The sequence below is a fragment of the Geotrypetes seraphini genome, chromosome 4 (assembly GCF_902459505.1).
Source record: "Geotrypetes seraphini chromosome 4, aGeoSer1.1, whole genome shotgun sequence".
Lineage (NCBI taxonomy): Eukaryota > Metazoa > Chordata > Amphibia > Gymnophiona > Dermophiidae > Geotrypetes > Geotrypetes seraphini.
In genome coordinates this window covers 186,357,485-186,380,772 of record NC_047087.1, presented here as the reverse complement: position 1 = coordinate 186,380,772, position 23,288 = coordinate 186,357,485, and the positions used below count along the sequence as shown (strand labels likewise).

General features: G+C 45.3%; 1 protein-coding gene across 3 annotated transcripts in view; it reads right to left on the bottom strand.

The window, feature by feature from the left end:
- The window catches only part of LOC117358965 (arachidonate 5-lipoxygenase-like), a 155,356-nt gene extending 140,151 nt beyond the window's left edge, over positions 1–15,205 (bottom strand). For 2 of the 3 annotated variants that reach the window (XM_033940953.1, XM_033940954.1), the window contains exon 1: positions 14,940–15,205. In XM_033940953.1, coding sequence (XP_033796844.1) covers positions 14,940–15,089 — 150 coding nt within the window. In that variant the 5' untranslated portion in view covers positions 15,090–15,205. The remainder of the gene's footprint in view (positions 1–14,939) is intronic. The other variant, XM_033940955.1, reaches the window with a different exon arrangement.
- Between the last annotated feature and the right edge of the window lie 8,083 nt (positions 15,206–23,288).

The following is a 23,288-nucleotide window of genomic DNA, read 5'->3' as shown; positions in this document are numbered from 1 at the left end:
AGCAGATATAAATTCTCAAAACTAACGGATTTTGATCACTAAATTGAAAATAAAATAATTTTCCCTACCTTTGCTGTCTGGTGATTTCATGAGTCTCTGGTTACGTTTCCTTCTGACTGTGCATCCTTTCTTACATTCTTTCTGCACTCAGGCACAACAATTGTCCCTTTCTATTCCTCCCTCCCTCCTTCCTTCCTATTAAAATAACTTTATTTTTTCTATACTGCCACAATCTTGCGACTTCTAAGCGGTTTACAGTGAAGAGAGCTGTACAATCAGTGAATTACAGTGATTACAGTGATTACAGAGTACAATTAGTGAGAAACATAATATTAGCATGTTACAGTGAAGGGGGCTGGACAGCCAGCGAATTTAGAATACAATAGGCGAAAATGTCACTGAAGAGTCAGTGAAAAAACAGAGTACAATTTGTGAGAATATGCAATATCAACATGTTGGATAATAGTTTTTTTAAAAAAGGAGGGGGGTATCTTTCTAGAAGATAAATCTATCGAACAGAGCTGTCTTAATTTCTTTCAAAAAGCGCCGTAGGTCAACCGAGCTCCATTGATGAACCCGTCCAACCAGGTTTGCTGTTTGCTAGCTTGAAAATTAAAAGTTCTGTTGCAATCACTGATCTTTGGATAGGCAAAGAGATTGTGATTTCTGGTTGTCCTCGTGGGGATGTATAGTTTGAATTGTGGTAGGAGATTGGTGGGGGCCATTCCCCTCATCAGTTTATAGCAAAAGCAAGAAAATTTTAATAATAATATGGCCTTAGTGCCCCCAATGCCCCCCCTTGGTACACCACTGCCCCTTCCTATGTCCTTAGTGCCCCCAGTGCCTCCTCCCTATGTCCTTAGTGCCCCTTCCTATGTCCTTAGTAGCCCCAGTGCCTCCTTCCTATGTCCTTAGTGCCCCTTCCTATGTCCTTAGTGCCTCCAGTGCATCCTTCCCATGTCCTTAGTGCCCCCAGTGCCTGCTTCCCATGTACTTAGTGCCCCTTCCCATGTCCTTAGTGCCCCCAGTGCCTGCTTCCTATGTCCTTAGTGCCCCTTACCATGTCCTTAATGCCTCTTTCCATGTCCTTAATGCCCTTTCCTATGTCCTTAGTGCCCCCAGTGCCTCCTTCCTTTGTCCTTGGTGCCCTTTCCCATGTCCTTCGTGCCCCCAGTGCCTCCTTCCCATGTCCTTAGTGCCCACAGTGCCTCCTACCCATGTCCTTAGTGCCCCCAGTGCCTCCTTCCTTTGTCCTTAGTGCTCTTTCCCATGTCCTTAGTGCCCACAGTGCCTCCTACCCATGTCCTTAGTGCCCCCAGTGCCTCCTTTCCCTGTTCTTAGTGCTCCCAGTGCCTCCTTTCCCTGTTCTTAGTGCCCCCAGTGCCTCCTTCCTATGTCCTTAGTGCCCCTTCCTATATCCTTAATGCCCTCAGTGCCTCCTTCCCATGTTCTTAGTGCCTCTTCCCATGTCCTTAGTGCCTCTTCCTATGTCCTTAGTGCCCCTTCCCATGTCCTTAGTGCCCCCAGTGCCTCCTTCCTATGTCCTTAGTGCCCCTTCCTATGTCCTTAATGCCCTCAGTGCCTCCTTCCCATGTTCTTAGTGCCTCTTCCCATGTCCTTAGTGCTTCTTCCTATGTCCTTAGTGCCCCCAGTGCTCCTTCCTATGTTTCTCTCACTGCCTTCCAGCCTTTGTCCCACCCCCTCCACCGAAGCCAGCCAGCCTACCTCCCTCCCTTCCTGCTGCGCTAAAGCCAGCCTACCTGCCTACCTCCTTCCCTCCAGCGTCAAAGTCTGCCCCCTCCGGATTGGCCCCTGCTGCTGCTACCTACCTGCAGAAGCCTGGCCTACTGCCACTTCAAACCCATCCTCCCCCCCGGTCTGCCAACGCTACTACCCACCGCAACTAAAGAGAAGGAAGGTCCAGGCGCCGGCCCACAAACCTTCTTCCTGACGTCTATTCTAATGTTGGAGAGGAATTTCCGTTCCAGCCAGGCAACGATTGGCTCGCCCGGAATTCTTCTCTGACATCAGAATTGACATTGGGAAGAAGGTTTGTGGACTGGCGCCTTGACCTTCCTTCTCTTTAGTTGCAGCGGGTGACAGCATCGGCGGAACAGGGGGGTGGGGAGGGGTGGTTGAAGTGGCGGTAGGCCAGGCTTTGGTGCGTAGATAGCAACAGCGGGGACCGGTCCAGGGGGGGCAGGCTTCGGCACTGGAGGGAAAGAGGCAGGTAGGCTGGCTTTAGCTCGATAGGGAGGGAGGGAGGTAGGCTGGTTGGCTTCAGGGGAAGGGGTGGGACAAAGAACATAAGAACATAAGCAGTGCCTCTGCCGGGTCAGACCAGAGGTCCATCCCGCCCAGCAGTCCGCCCCCGGGGCGGCCCAACAGGTCATGACCTGCCTTAATCACCAGAAGGGGCCCCCTTGCCCCCTAGGTTTCTCATCGAAGTCCTATCTTCCCATCAATGTCCTAACCCTCCTGCCTTGCACCTGCACGACCTGGTGAGCTGTCTATACTTATGCAACACCCCAGCACCTCCCTCAGTACCCCACGATCCCCTTTTCCCTCAGAGAAATCTGTCCAATCCCTGTTTGAATCCCTGTACTGTACTCTGCCGGATCACTTCCTCCGGGAGCGCATTCCATTTGTCCACGACCCTTTGGGTGAAGAAAAACTTCCTTGCATTTGATTTGAACCTATCTCCCTTCAGTTTCTCTGAGTGCCCCCTCGTACCTGTCGTCCCTTTTAGTCTGAAGAACCTGTCCATGTCCACCCTCTCTATGCCCCTAAGTATTTTGAAGGTCTCTATCATATCCCCCCTGAGCCTCCTCTTTTCCAGAGAGAAGAGCCCCAGTTTATCCAGCCTCTCGGCATATGGGCAATTTTCCAGCCCTCATACCAGTTTCGTTGCCCTCCTTTGGACTCTCTCAAGAACTGCCATGTCCTTCTTGAGGTGCGGCGACCAATATTGAACGCAGTATTCCAGATGTGGGCGCACCATCGCTCGATCGCGGCATCGCGGCATGATGACTTCCCGCGTCCTGGATGATATGCCCCTCTTGATGATGCCCAGCATCCTGTTGGCTTTCTTCGAGGCTGCTGCACACTGTGCGGATGGTTTCATGGATGGATCCACTAGCACACCCAAGTCTCTCTCAAGTCCGGTGTCTTCCAGCAATCTCCCCCCCATTTTATACTCGAATAACGGGTTCTTTTCCCTATGTGCATGACCATGCATTTATCTACGTTAAAGCGCATTTGCCATTTGTTTGCCCAGTCCTCCAGCTTATCGAGGTCCCTTTGCAGTTCCTCACACTCCTCCCTGGTCCTAACTCTGGCGCAGAGTTTGGTATCGTCTGCAAATTTTATAACCTCACACTTTGCCTCCGTTTCCAGGTCATTGATAAATATGTTGAAGAGTAGCGGCCCCAGCACCGATCACTGTGGCACACCGCTCGTGACTCCCCGCCAGTCAGAATATTGGCCCTTTACTCTGACCCTCTGTAGTCTACCTGACAGCCAGTGCTTGATCCATCTGTGTACATCCCTGCCCACCCCGTGGTTCCACAGCTTCCTAAGCAGCCTTTCATGTGGCACCTTGTCAAAGACCTTTTGAAAATCGAGGTAAATGATATGTATGGGTTCCCCTTTGTCCACCTGACTGCTTATTCCCTCAAAGAAGTACAGAAGGTTTGTCAGGCACGACCTTCCCTTACAGAATCCGTGCTGGCTTGTTCGCAGTAGGCCATTTTTCTCGATGTGCTCGCAAATGCTGTCCTTGATCATTGCTTCCACCATCTTCCCTATAACTGAAGTCAGGCTCACCGGCCTGTAGTTCCCGGGGTCACCTCTCGATCCCTTCTTAAAGATAGGTGTGACATTCGCCAGTTTCCAGTCCTCTGGTACCTCTCCAGTTTTCAAGGATAGGTTGCAAACATGCTGGATTGTGCCCGCTATTTCCTGACTTAGTTCCTTTAGAACCCTTGGGTGGATCCCGTCCGGTACCGGTGATTTGCCGCTTTTCAGTCTGTCAATCTGCTTGAGGACATCCTCCCGACTTACCTCTATATGCCCCAATCTTTTGGCCTGCTCCCCACTCATGAGCTCCTCTGAGTCCGGTATATTGGACGTGTCCTCGCTCGTGAAGACCGACGAGAAGAACGTGTTCAACCTCTCAGCTACCTCTTTATCCTCCTTAATCACTCCCTTCCTATCCCCATCGTCCAAGGGCCCCACCTCCTCTCTCACTGGTTGCTTCCCCTTTACGTAACTGAAGAATGCCTTGAAGTTTTTCGCCTCCCTGGCCAGCCCCTCCTCGTATTTCCCTTTTGCTTTTCTAACCTCTCGGTGGCATTCCTTTTGGCATTTCCTGTGCTCCTGGTGATTTTCCTCCGTTGGATCCCTCTTCCATTTCCGGAAGGACACTTTCTTGTCACTGATTGCCCTCTTTACTTCAGGTGTCATCCAAACCGGGTCTTTTGACCGCTTGTTCTTGCGGCCTTTCCTGAAACTGGGGATGTACAGTTTTTGCGCTTCTTGCAGTGTGTCCCTGAGAAGGGTCCAGGCGCTCCCTACAGTCTCCATCCTAAAGCCGTTCCTGAGCTTCCTCCCCACCATTTTCCTCATAGCAACATAGACTGGAAGGCAGTGAGGGGGACATAGGAAGGAGCACTGGGAGTACCAAGGACATGGGATGGGGCACTAAGGACATGGGAAGGAGGCACTGAGGGCACTAAGGACATGGGAAGGAGGCACTGAGTGCACTAAAGACCATGGGAAGGAACACTAAGGACATGGGAAGGAGGCACTGAGGGCACTAAGGACATAAGAAGGGGCAATAAGGACAGGGGATCTAAAAACAGGACGGTCTCATTCAAAACGGGACATATGGTCACCTTAGACATACATGTCATCTATTCTAGTGTATACTTATAAAGGGAATTTTTTAAAATGTAAAATGTAAAATTCTGGAATCTCTTTGAGAGATACTGGCCTAGTAGCTTCAAGAGGTACACTTGATCCAACAGGACCATTTCAACCACTGACCAAATAACTGGTGTGTTCAGTGCCTCTGATCAGAGCATCGGAATATTTCTTGTGCTCTTTGCTCTTATATGTAGAAGAGGTTACTATAGGCCCTTAACCTTCAATTTGAAAAGTACTTCTGTACCACATTGTGGACATCGAGCATGGCTATGGAATCTGAGTCCAGCACTCAATTCCCTTCCACACCGACATCGACCCCTAAATCTTTATGCATTACTTGTAAAGTGACTTTATAACGTACACATTAATTATATTTTGTAAGCCCATAATAAACTTTCTTAATGTGCATTTTATTATGTAGTCCCTATCAGTGTTTGGATAACAGAAAGCATGTGCTGAAAACATGGGCATCGGAAAACATGGTCCCCCCAAAAAATTGGCAGTCGTTCAGAGAAGATGGCTCTCCTGCCCTCCCTACCCACCTTCTCCCTGGCTGCTCTCATTTTAAATCTTCGGGCAGCAGCAACAAGTGAGTCTGCTGCCGTTGGCATGCCCCGGAAGTCTTCATTCTGCAACGTCCAGGAGACTTCAGGAGAAGTGTGGTCGCCTTTCAGGCCAGGTGGCTGCACTGACGGGCTGGCTGGACGAACAAGAAAACCGCCACCGTCAGAATAACTTACAAGTGGTGGGGCTTCCAGAGATCCGGGCAGACCAAGACCTCTACCACTTCTTTCAAGTCTGGCTCCCGACTCGGCTCGGTCTAGAGCCACCGGCAGCTAGTTTCATCTGCGAACGAGCGCATCACCTGGGTCAATGCTCGGGGGATAACAATAGTTCCCGAGCAGCGATTGCTTGCTATATCAATTGGAAAGAAAAAGAGCTCATCCTGCAAGCCTTTCGGAAATCCGGTCAGTTGGAATACGAAGGGGAAAAGCTGTTGTTCAATGATTACATCCTGCACGTGGCATCTCTTCGCAAGGAAATGGCGCCTCTTTGTACTGCGCTTCATTGGCGGGGAGTGAGGTTTGCACTTGTGTTTCCGGCATCTCTGCGCATCTGGAGAGAGGGGTAGCCCCAAACTTTCACCAACAGAGCAGCAGCACAGCATTTTCTGGACTCCCTGCCCGCAATTGCTTATGGTGGAGCACCGGGGTCTGATCCGGCTATTTGATTCTGCAGTCGGCCCTCCGTGCTTTGCTTTCCCTTGGAGGACTTCACCTGTTTGCGACACTTCTTGGGCCGCTGAGGGCAGCTTTTCCTGGATTCAGTTGACCCGAGTGGGGATGAGTTGCCCTGTTCGGGCCTGGTGTTCCGCCAAGTGACTTTGGTCTGTTGTTGGTCCTGAGGGGTGGCCTGTCTGATGCTGGACACCACGCCTTTTTGTTCCCCCCTGCTGCAGCTTTATAGATGATGGCACCTTTTTGGTCTGGTCTGCTGGTGTGAGGTGGCTGGGTCCCAGAGAAGACCGAACTTCCCTCCAACTCTAGCAGTAACTATCTCTGTGGGAGACTATGGGTCCGCAAGAGTTCGGCCACGGACTTTAGGTTGCTCCAGTCTTTGGGAACGAAGTTTTTTGTTCTTAGTTTTTTCTTTTATATTGATGGCTGGGGTTTTGGGGGGGGCCTCTGGGGATGGTTTTCTCTGGGGGAGGAGGTGGGTCTGGTTGGGGGTGTGGGGAGGAGGGGTGTGTGAGTGGGATTGTGGGAAGGTGACTGGTGTGTTTGAGTGTTGGTATGTGTGGTGGTTGAGAATGTGTATAGGGGGGAGGATTGGATGTGTTGTGGTGCAGCTTACCTGGGAGGGGTTTGTCCTGCTCCGGAGAGACTTGAGATCCTCTGAGATGACACTATTCTGGATGGGAGGCCTAGCTGGGGGGCCTTCCATCCACTCTACTGTTTTGTTACCTACTATTACATCTGGGAGCATTTTCCTAAATGACTAAGTTGACTATAGCCACATTAAATGTGGACGGAATCCATTCCCCTGTTAAGAGGAAGAAGGTTCTGACCTGGTTCCGGAGGAGGGGGACGGATGTTACTTTTGTGCAGGAAACCCACCTCTCCACTGCTGAACACCTCAAGCTTCAATGAGATTGGTATCCGGAAGAGAGAGGTTGCTATACTTAGTCATAAACAACTGCCCTTCCACACTCATAAAGTCCTTCAAGACCAGGAGGGACGATATGTTCTAGTGCTGGGGGAATTGTGGGGGCACAAATGGTTATTATGCAATCTGTATGCTCCTAATGTGTATAATCATAAATTTTTTTCAGCTTTGCTTGCCAAGATAGCCATGTACCCGGACTATCAGCCGCTGGTGGTAGGGGACTTTAATATTACGGTGGATCCTGCATTGGACTGCAGTCTGGCGAAGGTGGGGGCGAGGGACCATGGAGCCAAGGGGGTACATTTTTTGCTTAGCCAATTGCAGTTATTGGGCACCTGGAGGATCTTGCACGAAGCGGAGCGCACTTACACGTTTTACTTACACCCACATAATGTATACGCATGGTTGGACTACTTGTTGGTCTCACCCTCTCTGCTCCCCAGGGTCTCTGAAATCGACATTGAGGAGGTTCCATTATCGAATCATTCGCCGCTTGTCATGGAACTTCAATTTAGGTTGGACCCGCAGGAACGTCATTAGAAATTTCCATGTTACCTCTATAGAGATCTAGAATTTCATAAATATCTCCGGGAGCAGTGGTTGGAGTATAGTTATAATAATACTAAAGATGTTCACCCAGTGACATTCTGGGAGGCCTCCAAGGCAGTTCTGTGGGGGTTTATTATTGCTTATCTTTCTCGCCAGTGGAAGAAATTAGACGCGGACTTACTGGCTCTCTCGGGGGAACTCCAACTATTGCGGGCCTGACACAATACTTCTCTATCCACGGATGATAAAATGCGCCTGACGACCGTACGCCAACAGATTGATGCCATCTTGACGCAGTGGGCTTCTCAAGATATTTATTTTCAATGGTACAAACGGTATGCTGGGGGGGGGGGAACGGGTAGACTATTGGTCATTCTGGTCAGACCTCCACGCACACGCCAGGTTATCTTGTCCATTCAGGACAAGCGGGGTAATCGTTTCACCCAGGAGCGGCAGATTCAACAACAATTTGTACACTTTTATGAATCTTTATATGCTCGCCAACCTTTCTTGGATTCCGATAGAGATGCTTTCTTTCAGGGGCTGCAGCTTCCTTGGCTCACGGTTGCCCAGCTGGAGCAATTGAATGCTCCTATTAGCTCGGGAGAGGTACAGCTAGGTATCAAGAAGATCAAGTTAACTAAAGCACCTGGACCCAATGGACCCAATGGATTTGGATCTGAATACTACAAGATTTTGTCAGATCAGGTCCCCCCAGCCTTGACGGGGGCGTTTAATGCGCTGTCCGGGGAGCACGGTCTAGAGACCCCTAACCTAGCCCACGTTGTGCTACTGCCGAAATCGGGTAAAGACACTCAGTTTTCTTCTCAGGGATGGGTGGAGACATGGTGTGCCCCGCATTCGGTTATATCCCTCTTTTATGCTCCGTTGTCCACTATCCTGGAAGGGGGGGCCTAAGTTTGCATTTCTTCTACCCCTGGTGGTGGTGGAGGCGCCGACAAGGAAAAACTCCGGTAGTTTCCTTTTTGTTGCAGCTGTATGGGAATGTCGACTTTCCCCCAGGAATGGGCCACTCTTGGTTTTGGCATTGGGAGCAGAGGGGGTGTAGATCCCTTCAGGATTTCCTCATCGTAGGGGGTGGTCAGTTTCCTACATTTGCCCAACTGCAATCCCATTGGCACCTGCCTCAAACTCATTTCTGGGCTTACCTTCAAGCCCGACATTACCACTTGTCCCTTGGTCACAAGTGGGGGGATGCTTGGCTCTGTGGTCCTTTGGATGTTCAGTTTTTTCAGGTGCCTCCTGCTTTCACTTACAGAGAGGTCCCAGAGGGAGGAGAGGTTGGGAACAGATTGTAAACGCTTGGCTGAGGTAAGCAAAAGTATTGGTCTGTTTAGTGTGAGGCAAACTTAAAGAAATAAAGAGTGTTTTTTCCCCTTATGCCATGGCGTTTTATTTGCTGACCTCTCCTGGAAAGCCAAGACAGCTTGCTACACCAGGTTGTCTGCTACAGTCTTGAGTGCCTAAATATGGTAAGATGCTATTTTTAATATTTTATTTTATAACAATAGAAAGCCCTGCCAAAAAGCTAACGGGCAAAAAGGCAGATGCACACATATACTGTACTCACTGCCCTCACCTTCCCAGGAATCCATCATCTTGCAGACAGACATTCAATTCATGTGCATGTACAGGCTGGACTGTGCTCTTAAGTGTGGTGTATGTAGACATGGATATTTGCAGTTCAAGAAAATATGTATAAGGATGTCCAGATTTCCCCTCTTTTAGAGGACATGTCCGGATGGTTTTCAAAATAAGGCACTTTGTCTGGGTTTTGAAAAGCTGGTGCGATCAGGGCCAGGGATGGAGTACATCTGCACAGATGCACTCCAGCCCCAGCCCGAAGAGATGAGGTGTGTGTGGGGCTGGGTTTGGTGGGCGGAATGGGGCTGGGGGTGGTCCCAGGGCAGAACAGGGCGGGGTCATGCATCCTCTTTTACCAGAGGGAAAATCTGGTTACCCTATATATAAGGCACAACTAATTTAAAAGAAATTTCACCTTTTGATTCCCAAGGGCAATGTTGATTAGAGGACTGCAAGGACAGAACCAAGCATCAACTGGCCCACAACTGCACCACTAACATACATTGTTGACGGCAGAGGCTAGGATTCTTTTTTAATTGCATTTTCCTTTTAATTACAGATTGCCAAGAAACAATTTTGGGTGGGGCTCTGGGATGAAAGTATAAATAAAATGGAATCAAGCATCAAATTCCCCAAAGCAATAAAAATATTCTTTTTCTAGTGAGAAAGGCAAAAGCATTTCAGTTGTAATTCCTAAGGGACAGTACTGGGTGCGGCACTGGGAACAGAGCCTAAGAAGTTTGACTGAAAGATTAAGACTTCTTTTGCTTGTTTATATTGGATTTATATTGGTACACCTGTAGCTCAGGGCAAATTGCATTCAGTTTCAGTAAGTATTTCCCTTTCACGAGGGCTTACAGTGTATGCCAGAGGTATGATGTCCTGAAAAGGCAGAGGAAATATACATTTCAAGGCTGTGGCAGACAACATTTATTTAATGGGTTTTCATTCATAATTACCATTCCTAAGTGACCAAATGTTGATACTCATGGGCTGGGGAAGAAGGAGTGGGGACTATTTGGGAGACCAGGTCCCAGCAGAATATTGTCTGGGATTCGCATAAGCTCCAGCGGCCAGAGCAGTGTAAATTCAGCGCCCATCACTGAATATCTAGGGTTAATCTACTCAGCGACAGTCAGCATTTAAAAAAAAAAAAAAAAAAAAAGGTAACTGATGCAAGCTGAATATCAGTCAGACTGAGATCAAAAATAGGCTGCAAAAGATTGGGGTTTCCAGAGAAATAAGATTCCCCCCCCTCAATAAAATGCATTTCTTTTTTTTTTTTCCTTTATGTATTTTTAAATATTACACACAAGACACACAATGGGCAGTGGGAAACATTATATTATTATGTTCTCAGGAAAAACCACATAAAAAGGAAATACTCTTCCTTAAGTAAAAGAAAACCAACAACCCCAGCACCCATTTATAAACTTATAGAGAGCCATTTTCAAAAAGGACATCTAAGTCCAATTTGACCATTTATTGCTAAATGTCCTGAGCTGGAAGCACAGAAAATGTCCATTTTCAAAAGCCGAACTGCTTGACATCACCCCAATTTTTTTTTTTTTTTTTTTTTAATCGCCTACTTGGATGTCCAGTCTGACAGGATATCCAAGTTGAAAACATCCAAATCCAGGCTATTTGGACGTGGGAGTGGCCATCATTGTGATGAACTGGCCATGCAGACATACCAACAGAGCAGTGGGACACCTTAGAGGGCACTGCCAGAAGTACCCCTTATAATTCAAAACTGCACGAAAACCTACTAGACTCACTTTTCTACCACCCCAAAAGCCCTGATGGCTGCAGGAGGCACCAATATAGCAGTAGAGTAGGGTTTTGGTGGTTTTTAATGGCTCACACTTCCCACCATAAATGTAGTGGTTAGAGTGGCTTATGGGTCTGGATCTTCCTCTTTATGGTTCACTAGCCAATCCAGCAGGATACTTAAGACACCAGGTTACATAAGACACCTGCATAGCTATATGCGGTATATAAATTTTTTAATAAATAAAATTAATATATACTAGGTTTTCCCATACCAAGTACTGCTGTTCTAGAGACAGGTATGCACTTTTTCATTCAGATTTTTTGGGGGTGGGAGTGAACAGTGGTGGAGTATGTGGGTTATTCCTTAATGTATCCAGTGGTCATCTGGTCAGTTTGGGTACCTTTATGGCACTTTTGCACTTCTTTAAAACAGGTCTAGCTCCGAATGTCTCAGTTCCATCCAGTATGAATCAAGGACCTGAGCTATAATATCCACAAGCTGTTTTTTTCAAAAGTAGCCTCAGCCCCACCACTCCACCGCTTTGTTACTTTGCCATTGCGGGAAGAATTACATGAGAACTCATCATTGGCTGCTTTTGCTACTATTTTAATACATTTTGTTTTACTTTCAAAAAATTTTTTCCTTTTCAAATAATTATTTAATCCTTTAGTATACTAATGTACTTAGCTTTTTTTTCTTTTTTTCTGCTGAGACAACGTCCGAGAGTTAAACCCGACATGCCATGTAAAACAAAATGTATTAAAATAGTAGCATAAGCAGCCAATGATGAGTTCTCATGTAATTCTTCCCGCAATGGCAAAGTAACAAAGCGGTGGAGTGGTGGGGCTGAGGCTACTTTTGGAAAAAAACAGCTTGTGGATATTATAGCTCAGGTCCTTGATTCATACACATTGACTGACCAAAGCTAAAATAATTAACAAAGCAAGCCATATTCTTTCAGTTCCATCCAGGGCATGTTGGGAAAGGTTTGATTATAGCCACAAGATGTCCAAGTTAAGCCTACCCAAAACACTCCTATAACATACCTCCCAACACACTCCCTGGAACTCTGGACAGACAGTGGATGAAATGTCTCATTAGATGTCCAGGAAAATGGTCTTGATTATTGGCACTTGGATGTCCCCATGATTAGGATGTCCAAGTGTCGACTTAAGCAGTTTTCTGAACTTTTGTGTTTTTTGATTATGAACCCCAATAACTTAGAGACATAAACCAATTTAAGAAAAAGGGGGATGGGAAAAAGAAAATTTCAGGTGAAAATAGAGACAAAGTAGACATCTTGTCAAATACCCTCCAGAAATGTCTCTTCCCCAAGAAACCAGAAGAGACCGCTGCTATTTAATATATTCATAAATGATCTAGAAACAGGTGACAAAGTGTGAGATAATAAAATTTGCGGACGACACCAAACTATTTAGTGGAGCTCGGACCAAAGAGAACTGCGAAGAATTGCAAAGAGACTTGAACAAACTAGGGGAATGGGCGACGAGATAGCAGATGAAGTTCAATGTTGAGAAATGTAAAGTATTACATGTGGGAAGCAGAAACCCGAGGTACAACTATACGATGGGAGGGATGTTATTGAATGGGAGTACCCAAGAAAGGGACTTGGGGGTAATGGTGGACATGACAATGAAGCTGACAGCACAATGCGCAGCGGCCGCTAAGAGAGCGAATAGAATGCTAGGTATAATCAAGAAGGGTATTACTACCAGAATGAAAGAAGTTATCCTGCCGTTGTACTGGGCGATGGTTCGTCCGCATCTGGAGTACTGCATCCAATATTGGTAACCGTACCATAAAAAGAATATGGCGTTACTCAAGAGGGTTCAGAGGAGAGCGACACGTCTGATAAACGGTATAGAAAACCTTTCATACGCTGAGAGATTGGAGAAACTGGGACTCTTTTCCCTGGAGAAGAGGAGACTTAGAGGGGATATGATAGAGACTTACAAGATCATGAAGGGCATAGAGAGAGTAGAGAGGGACAGATTCTTCAAACTTTCAAAAAATAAAAGAACAAGAGGGCATTCGGAAAAGTTGAAAGGGAACAGATTCAAAACGAATGCTAGGAAGTTCTTCTTTACCCAGTGTGTGGTGGACACCTGGAATGCGCTTCCAGAGGGCATAATAGGGTAGAGTACGGTACTGGGGTTCAAGAAAGGATTGGACAATTTCCTGCTGGAAAAGGGGATAGAGGGGTATAGATAGAGGATTACTGCACAGGTCCTGGACCTGTTGGGCTGCCGCATGAGCGGACTGCTGGGCACGATGGACCTCAGGTCTGACCCAGCGGAGGCATTGCTTATGTTCTGATGGATTGCTATTCCTTTAGAAATAGCAATCTGATGTACAACAACCAAAGAAAATTATAAAGCAAGGAAAGAACACTAACTCCCTCTTCTATTAAACTGCGCTAGCAGTTTTTAGTGCAGAGAGCCGTGCTGATTGGCCCACACTGCTCCCGACGCTCATAGGAACTATATGAGCGTCAGGAGCAATGCGGGCCATTCAGCGCGGCTTCCCGCGCTAGAAACCGCTAGTGCACTTTAATAGAAGAGGCCCTAATTGTGGGAAGCATGCACCAATCTTAAAAATTGTGGGACACCTGAGCATACCCTGCAGTAAGCACATGTTAGTGCTTACTGTGGCTTAGTAAGAGACCCCATAGTTTGAATCTAATATTCACCATCACTATTTATTTGTTCAATTTTCTATACTGTTCTCCCCAGGGAGCTCATAGTAGTTTACATGAATTTATTCAGGCACTGAAGCATTTTTCCCTGTCTGTCCCAGTAGGTTCACAATCTACGTAGGGCAATTGGGGGATTAGGTGACTTGCCCAGGGTCACAAGGAGCAGTGTATGTTTGAACCCACAATCTTAGCGTGCTGAGGCTGTAGCTTTAAACACTGCACCACACACTCCCTGCCCCTAAGCTCACTATATAACTTACTCAAATATCCTCACTATCTGAACAATTTCATAGCCCACCCTCCCTCCACCCCTTTCTTATATAGTAGAGATAGTTTCAGAGCTGTCAAGTTACCCATTACAGGAGGGAGGCTTTTCGGCTGGTCCTGGATTTATGTCAGCCTCATCCTGTTGCTTTATGGGACCTGCAGCACTGATTTCAATGGATAGAATCATAGTCTGCAAATATAACAATGTTGTGGGATATAAGTTTAAAACCAGGATTGGTCAAAAAGTCTCCCTCCTGGAATGAGTAACTTGGCAGCTCTGTAGTTTGTTCATATTTTTGGCCCAATACAATCCATATAAAGAAGTTATGCATTCATGGACTGCCGGTACACATATATCTTCATTTGAATGTTGTCCCAGTGATTAATAGTAGTTATATATATATATATTTTTATAAGTGGGTACCTACTGGTTGTCAGTACTAATGGTACCACTGGAGAAGGCACATGCTTAAGTGTAAGTTAGACTACAACTAAAAGAAAATCACCTCAACGTCATTATTTCAAAACTTTTTCATCTATCAAAAGTCTCTCAGGACCTGTTGGATTCAGTTTGTAAAATTTCTATCTTTGTGCTCTGTGTACACATTTGATTTCCAACTTAAAGAATTAACAATAAAATACAAGACAAAGGGGTTGGGAGGGAGGATTGTTATCAATGTGGGCTACTTGGGACGAGCTAAAATAGTTCCAGTTAGTGGTAAAATAATATGCCCACGTTGATAACTACAGCCCCGAATCTTCTATCAAAAAATCTGCTTGATCAGTTGTGAGGGCAACTGTACTCCTATGGCACATTCCATCTACACACTGAGAAACATAACCGAAAATAGGTCTGCACCTACCAGAGAGAGGAAAGAGAGCTGTTTACATAAAGTCACCACCCATAAAGTGTGGGGAAGAGCCTCAAATACTTACCGCTCCTCTTTCAAAGTCATTGTAGAGGAGTTTGTCAAGAAGGCTTTTTTCACTGCAGCCTCGGGACCCTTCCAGGGTTATGTAAATATCAGCATCAGTACCTGCGAACCGCTGGCTTCCTGTGGCCACCGTCACTTTGTACAAAGTCATAGTTGGAACTTCAGCAGCAGCTGTTTATAGTCCCGCAACTCTGGCTACAAGACCTGGTCTTTGTCTTTTTGCCAGGAAATGTGTTTTCTTTGCCTTATGCAGTCACGACTCCACAGTCCTGCTTTCTCCCTCTGTGCTGCATGCTTCTGGCAGCCTGAGTCATGCACAGGAAAACAGATTCCCCTTTTTATGCAATCCCTTGCCTTGTGGTGCAGGGACACTCACTGTTTTGGACCTTATGAGAAGGAGAGAGGGAGGAGATAGTAGATTGCTGCCAAAGGAGATCATTCCTTAATTTCTTAAATAATTAGAAAAAGATGCATGAATTCTTTTCCTTCAAACATCAGGGCTTTTCATTTATCATACAAATATTTTTAGACAGTTGTTAAAGACACCTAATGCTACTCTACAGAGCTGAAATGTTAGGTAGTCTTTTTAAGATGTGAAGAGATTTTCATAAATATTCTTTAGGAGACTATTTCCATCAGAATATAAAATACTCCTAGCTGAATTCTGCGCAAAATTTTTGAAAATTCTGCCCAAAATATTTCAAAATTCTGCAAAGTTTATTTGTAACATAGTAACATAGTAGATGACGGCAGGTAACGACCCGAATGGTCCATCTAGTCTACCGAACTTGATTCAATTTAAATTTTTTAAATTTTTTTTTCTTCTTAGCTATTTCTGGGCAAGAATCCAAAGCTCTACCCAGTACTGTGCTTGGGTTCCAACTGCTGAAGTCTCCGTCAAAGCTCACTCCAGCCCATCTACACCCTCCCAGCCACTGAAGCCCTCCTCAGCCCATCCTCATCCAAAAGGCCATATACAGACACATACCGTGCAAGTCTGCCCAGTACTGGCCTTAGTTCTTCAATATTTACTATTATTTTCTGATTCTAGAACCTCTGTGTTCATCCCACGCTTCTTTGAACTCTGTCACCGTTTTCCTCTCCACCACCTCTCTCTGGAGCACATTCGAGGCATCCACCACCCTCTCCATAAAGTAGAATTTACTTACATTGCTCTTGAATCTACCACCCCTCAACCTCAAATTATGTCCTCTAGTTTAACCATTTTCCTTTCTCTTGAAAAGATTTTGTTCTACGTTAATACCTTTCTAGTATTTGAACATCTGACTCATATCTCCCCTGTCCCTCCTTTCCTCTAGGGTATACATATTCAGGGCTTCCAGTCTCTTCTCGTATGTCTTCTGGCGCAAACCTTCTATAATTTTCATCACCCTCCTCTGGACCGCTTCAAGTCTTCTTATGTCCTTTCCCAGATACGGTCTCCCAAACTGAACACAATACTCCAAGTGGGGCCTCATCAATGACCTGTACAGGGGCATCAACACCTTCTTCCTTCTACTGGCTACGCCTCTCTTTATACAGCCTAGCATCCTTCTGGCAGCAGCTACCACCTTGTCACACTGTTTTTTCACCTTTAGATCATAAGAACATAAGAACATAAGAAATGCCTTCACCGGATCAGACCTAGGTCCATCCTGTCCGGCGTTCCGCGCACGAGGTGGCCCTTTTAAGTACATCTTTTGGGAGACCCGGATTTCCCATATCCCTCGATATGGTTTTCAAGATGTGCATCCAACTTGCGCTTGAAACCCAGAACAGTAGTCTCCGCCACAACCTCCTCCGGTAGAGCATTCCAAGCGCCAACCACTCGCTGTGAGAAACAGAACTTCCTGAATCTGCTGCCACTCAGTTTCAGGCTGTGACCCCATGTCTATGTGACTTCCGAAAATGTTAACAATGCTGCTTCTTGGTCTATTTTATCAAATCCTTTTAATATTTTAAAAGTCTCTATCAAATCCCCTCGCAGTCTTCTCTTCTCTAGGGCGAACAGTCCCAGTTTACTGAGACGTTCCTTGTAGCTCAAATTCTCCATACCTCTGACTAGTTTCGTGGCTCGTCTCTGCACCCTCTCCAGCAGAGTTATATCTTTATTAAGGTATGGAGACCAGTGTTGGACACAGTATTCCAAGTGAGGTCTGACCATTGCTCTGTAAAGTGGCATTATGACCTCTTCCGATCTACTCGTGATCCCCTTCTTAATCATGCCCAACATCCTGTTTGCTTTCTTCGCTGCCGCCGCACATTGAGCCGAAGGCTTTAGGGTACTGTCTATCAGATCTTTAGACACTATCACCCCAAAGTCCCTCTCTCCGTCCATGCATATCAGCCTCTCACCTCCCAGCATATATAGTGTTTTGCATTGAATTCTCATATCCTGAAGCCTGAAATTCCTTTCTGCCTTTTCCTTTCTCAGGTTCCTGCCTCCTCAGTGTCCTCTTTCACTCCAACTGCAGTTGTCTTCCTCTAAATCCCACCCCTGTCTCACTTGCATCCCCTCCTTGGCGCCCATAGTCTGGCATCTCTCTCTCCCTCTCTCCACTGGCAAAGAATCTCTTCCTTCCCATCCCCTTTCTGATCTTTGTCACTGTGCAGCCATTTCCAGAAGCTGGCTTGTGGAATTTGGTGTACATGAGAAACAGCATGAACAATGAATATTAGGATATTTCATTAGTGGGTTGGATGCTGGAATCTTAACTTGGTTTAAAGTGTGATAACTCAAACTGCTGTTTACTATAGAAACACAGGATGAGACATGAGTCAGTCACGTAGCAAGTAAAGTGAAGACAGTATAAAAAGAGAAAGTGCAGGACTGTTATCAGAATCCATCGGCGCGCCATAAAGGGAGTGTCCTGTGATTGACCCTGTCCATTAGCTGACTGAAAAAGGGATTCTTCTACTATGAGGATTGGTGTTGCTATAGTCACGGTGAAGTTGTTCTAAATCATTTGTGGTTTGTATATTACTGCTATGCGATTTATGTAACGGATAAATTAGTATAATAAGCATTACCTTGTGTATGTCTCTTTGTATGCTGTGAAGTGCTGACTACCTAACGAACTTGGCATTACAGAATTTTGGTACCAGAAGTGAGGTAGTCATGTGGTCATGGAGACAAAAAGATAAAAGAAGATCTTATTCCTTGTATACCAGGATGGGATAACAATATATATAAAATTGTGGCCACTGAGTGGTCGATTGAAACCGGACTCTGTGAGTCATGGCAATCTGCTATTGGGGCAGGTAACCCTTATGAGGTATGCGACCTTTTGCAAAAACTTAAAATTACTAAGGGGAAAGAGTGAGAGGGCATATCTCAATGGGGATGACGCCATGGAGAAAATTCCATTAGTTGAAGGATGAATTGGGACAGAAGGTAGGGAGATTAGAGAGGAGTATGTGTGATCAACAGAATGTGTTAACAATGGTACAATGTCAGAATAAATTGTTAATGGATAAGGTGGATACGTATCAGAATGTAGCTGAGAAGGCAGCAATGAGGTGTGCAAAATATAAAAAAATGGAGGGGGAAGGTAGATAAAAAAAGGTGCGTGCATTACTATCCTGTCCTACAGAAGATTGTGACCCTGATACATGGGATGGGAATATTTGGAATAGTACTAGTGGATCAGAAGATGGAGATGGTATTGGGGAAGAGAAATTAAAAATAGATGATGTGTACTGTAACCCTTTGAGCCGGAGAAGGGTTATAGGAGATCTGCAAACCGGACAGGCAGTATGAAATGATATTATGGAAGATTATAGTCAACAAGAGATAATGGATATAATGGTATGATCTCTCAGTGGGTAGGGGAGCATTTGGTTCAGTGGTTAATATGCATACAAGAGCTGGGAGTGGCAGGATTAATGCTGGATCATGTGGATGCTCCAAAATTTGTGAGGTTAAGCCAGGAAACAAGAAGCACTGCGCAATGTGCCTAATCCTGGTCAATATCAGCAATATTCGTTATTAGAACTAGTAGCAGGGGGAGCGGTACTTAGATACCCAATAGAATCAGATTGGCCCCCTAATGACAAAACATGGTATACATTAAAAGATGCCCAACAAAGGATCAAGGAAGAAGCTATGAAAATGTCAGTAAGTGTGGGTCATGAAGATACATATTTAGACACTATCTTCATGACCTCCATGAGAAATAAAATAATCAGAACAGCTTTTCCAGCCTTTAAGCAGGTGATCATGAAATTGTTGATTAATCAAACAGGGAATACCTTATCTGAAGTATTGGAAGCGGTTAGACAGCTTGGAGATCTCGGTGATTGGGGACCAAGGGACACTACCGTTTCCAATAACAAGGGAAATATCCGAGGGTGAACAACAAGTCCAGGCTCTAGTGGACACTGTAGCAGAGGCCTCTATAATTTATGGTAACCCCAAGAAATTTAAAGGTCCTAAGATTAATATATCCATGCTAAGAACCCAAATTGTTCAAGCTACAAATTCCTTTTCAGCTGTAAACAAACAATTAGAAGAGGCTAAGGCAGAATTAAAATATTCAAAGTCAAAATGTGACTTATAGGGACAGGTTAATGCTATCTCCACACAGATTTTGCCTTCGGAACCTGTGCCACCTTCACCATATAATCCATGTAGTCAATTCATAGAGAAACAGCACAGAATTTTTGTAGCAGGCCAGAAAAAGGTGCTGCAGACAAAGAACAGACAAACGAAAGTGAGGAAAATTCACTATCATGCAGTGACGAGGAGAATACAGTAACCCATATAAGTGACAAAGCACCAGTAACAGTAGTGCTGCAGGGACATATGAAAGATAGTGACATTGAAAGAATAGTGGAGAAAGTGGGCCCTATGCCTTTTAACATAAATGAATGGTGCAAATGGGCTACTGATATACTGATTCACTGGGGTCTAGGGAAATATAAAGGAACAATGCAGTTAGAATTGGACAAAATAAAGAGTGATTTGACAGCCCGGAAAAATAGCACTACAGCATAAGGATATCCTGACTCTCTGTGTCCAAATACCAAGGTGACTCAAGCCTTTACAGCCCTGTCAGACTCCTTTCACTTACCTGTGGACTCACTTCTGGAGACACAGGAAAAGGGAAAGAAGCCAGACTCAGAATTCAGCATGGGGCATGTGGCACCTTTGATATTGGACACTTGCAGCCACCCCAATGTTAATACTACCAAAGAGGGTCAGGATAAATTAACTTTGATTGATGCAGGGGCCAGAATCAGTTTTACAGATAGAGCGCCTCCTACTAGAAATCAGAAAAATTTGGAAATGTATGAGATTCAGGGTATAAATGACACAGCTTCCAAGTGTGTGTCTATTCCTGTAGAAAAAGACATTGTAGAAACTACTGCCAGCACAAGTGAGAATGCAAAGCTGGTCCATTGCAGCAGGACACAGAAATTCCAGTTCATGAGGTTATTCCTGTGCAGTTAGCCATGCAGTGTTGCATGCCAGTGTAGCAGCATGACCTTAGTGTTACTCACTCAGAGGCTGCAGATGTTTCAGTTTGGGCACAAGAGAAACTAGATTGTGGGAAAAGGCACACTGAACTTTTGTTAACAGAAGTGGTGCCTAAGATGGAGGAGGGGGGTCTGAGTGGACCTATCTCTTCAGCATGTGGCACTCTAGCCTGGTCATGTGCTCCAGTAGGCTCCTGGCCCTTAATAAGGTTTCAAAATCTGTGGTACCAGTGGCAGCCTCTTACTCTGAAATTTAACCCCAAATGTGCATTTTTCTCTGTCCTAGACATGTCTAATGATTTTTGGAATCTGCCCCTTGCCTCTGCTTGCCAGGACATGACCGTGCAGACAAAAGAAGACACATCTAGCCTGCACCTGACCTCTGCACAGCAGTGCCCACTCCTCAAAGTGCAGTGGGACTCAGGTGGTCCAGGTCAGCTTGAATGGAACATGGACAAATATTGCTCTAAGGGACCTTGAGGATGGTAAGCACAGTTACAGGACAGACAAATCAAAATAAAACAACAAATAAACAGTGTGTTTATCAGGTGCTCGGGTGATTTCCAGCAGATTAGTCCAGCCCTCCCAGGTCGAATTCACTAAAGTGAAAAAGATATTAGGATAAAAAAAATCAAGACTTATCAATAAGAATTAATCTTAAGAGAAAGATGATAAATATAATGTTAAATAAGTGATGGGCCAGTGACGATATAATTCAATGCTATGAAACGACTTTGAACGGTGGGGTGGTGTTGCTGAGGCCTGATAGAGACCAAATCACTTTTCGTATAAGCTGATGAAATGAACAAACAAACTCGGGGTGGTTAAATGTTTGTGATGTTTTTATTGGGCATATTTATTGACCGCATTTTATTAGTACAGTGTTTTAAACTGTTGTGATCTGCTTTGAACTCTGGTGCCAAGTTACATTAAATTAAAATAGCTGTATAGAATTGTGTATCCAGTTAAGCTGGTTGCAGTAATTGATATCTCATGCCTGTGTATTATATGCAGTCCACACGTGCACAAGCCACCCAGGTAAAACAAACACAACACTCCCAAAGCCAACTGACTATTATAATATGTGGCCACCACTTTAGCTCAGGACAGGGCTCTGTAGAAATCCTGGTGGCTACAACATACAGTGCATTAGCGTGTGACCCGGCATGGAGTCACCCTGCAGGACCGGACTCTTCAACAACACTCAATAATTAAAGTCAAAAATAAAGTCCCAACAACAGGGTTGCTTAGAGCAATAGTTCAGTTTACTCAACTCTTAAGGCAGGTATTTTATCAAATCCAAAAATAAAGTTCAGCATACAAGTTTCCTCAATTCTCAGTCAGCCAAAAAAGAAAAATAAAGGAAAGCCTCTGGCAACAATATAGGACTGCCAGGAATAGGAGAGAGCAATAGGTTTTGCCAAAACAAAGGCCTTCAGATAGGCTTTCAAATTCCCTCCCAAGGTGGAAGCAAAACCTCTCCCCACTCTCTCCAAGCTTTCTCTCAAAAAACCAACATTTAAGAGAAAAAAAAAAAAACAACAGCACACAAACAGTCCAACAGAAAACACACTCACTGTTTGTGGCTGGAAGCCAAGTCCACCTGCATAAGCTCAGGATAATTGGATTCACTGCCAGAACAGGCTTCTTGAAAATCCATAGGCTCCTCGCTCAGAAGAGGTAAGCCTTCTGCTTGTTCAGCCTCAGTCCATTTCATTGGTACAGGTCTGTTGTCCCTGCTTGGCTCAGGTGGATCCTTAGGGAGGCACGACTTAAACTTTCTCCCTAACCGGCTTGCAGGTTTGAATGCCACAGCTGGCTTATCTACCCTAGGGGCGTGCCTTATTCTGGGAGTGTCAGCAGAATTGCAGGGGCCTCTAGAGCTCCCCTGGTGGTGGTTTAGACAAAACTCACTATCTACTTCTTCAGATATATCTGGCTCCTCCTGTTGGTCAGTGGCATTATTTCTCAAACTAACCTCCTTGAAAATCCTGAAATTTTCTTTCCTGGGTTTTACTTTTACTTTTTTTCTTGGTTGGACTGGGACCTTGGCAGAGCCCTGATCTGCCTGGTCACATACCCCCACCCTTAAACGATGCTTATCCCTATAAGCATGGAAAAGAGGAGATCTAAGGAAAAACATATGTCCGCATTATTTGTGTCTCCTATTGCGAAATCTTTTTTCCTCTGGTCGAGGATCTGAGCATAGATTCTCGAAATCCTCTGGCCAGTTAAGCACAGCGGGTTCAGAGTTCTTGGCGTTTTGTTGCTTACTGGATTCCGCCCCTTCTAACCCCTCTACCCTTTCTGTGATGGCCGTAAGGACCTGGGCTATTTCCTCAACCCGCTCTTGTATTTGATCCTGTAAATCATTCACACTGCCACCCACACGTTTCACCGAGTCTTCAACTGAACCCAACTGGATGGCTTGCCTTTCTAATTGGGTCTTGTTACTACGGCTCTGTTTAGCTAAACTGTCAGGTTCTATCCCTTCTGTGGCCCAAAGTTCTTGTGCCGTTTGAATTTTCTTAAGTTGCTCTAACCATTTTTTTTGTTGAGCTTGACCACTTGCTACTTTGTTTTCTACTTCGTGCATTCTTTGTTTTATTTGTTCCGATAGCCCATCCAGAGCCTCAGCCTGCTGCTGTCTCTGTATGACCATCTCTTGTCCTAGCACCTCTTTCAGTTCAAGCAAGCGACCCTTAGACAAAGATTCTTCTCTAGCTGCTTGCTTCTGGCCACTATCCAAACATTCCTGCCGGAGGGCTTGTATTTCCTCCTTCCATAATGTCCCTTGAGTCTCAGACATTTCCCTCAATATATTTTTAAGTGATGCTACTTCTTGTTGCAGCAATGTCATACTCACTTCGGA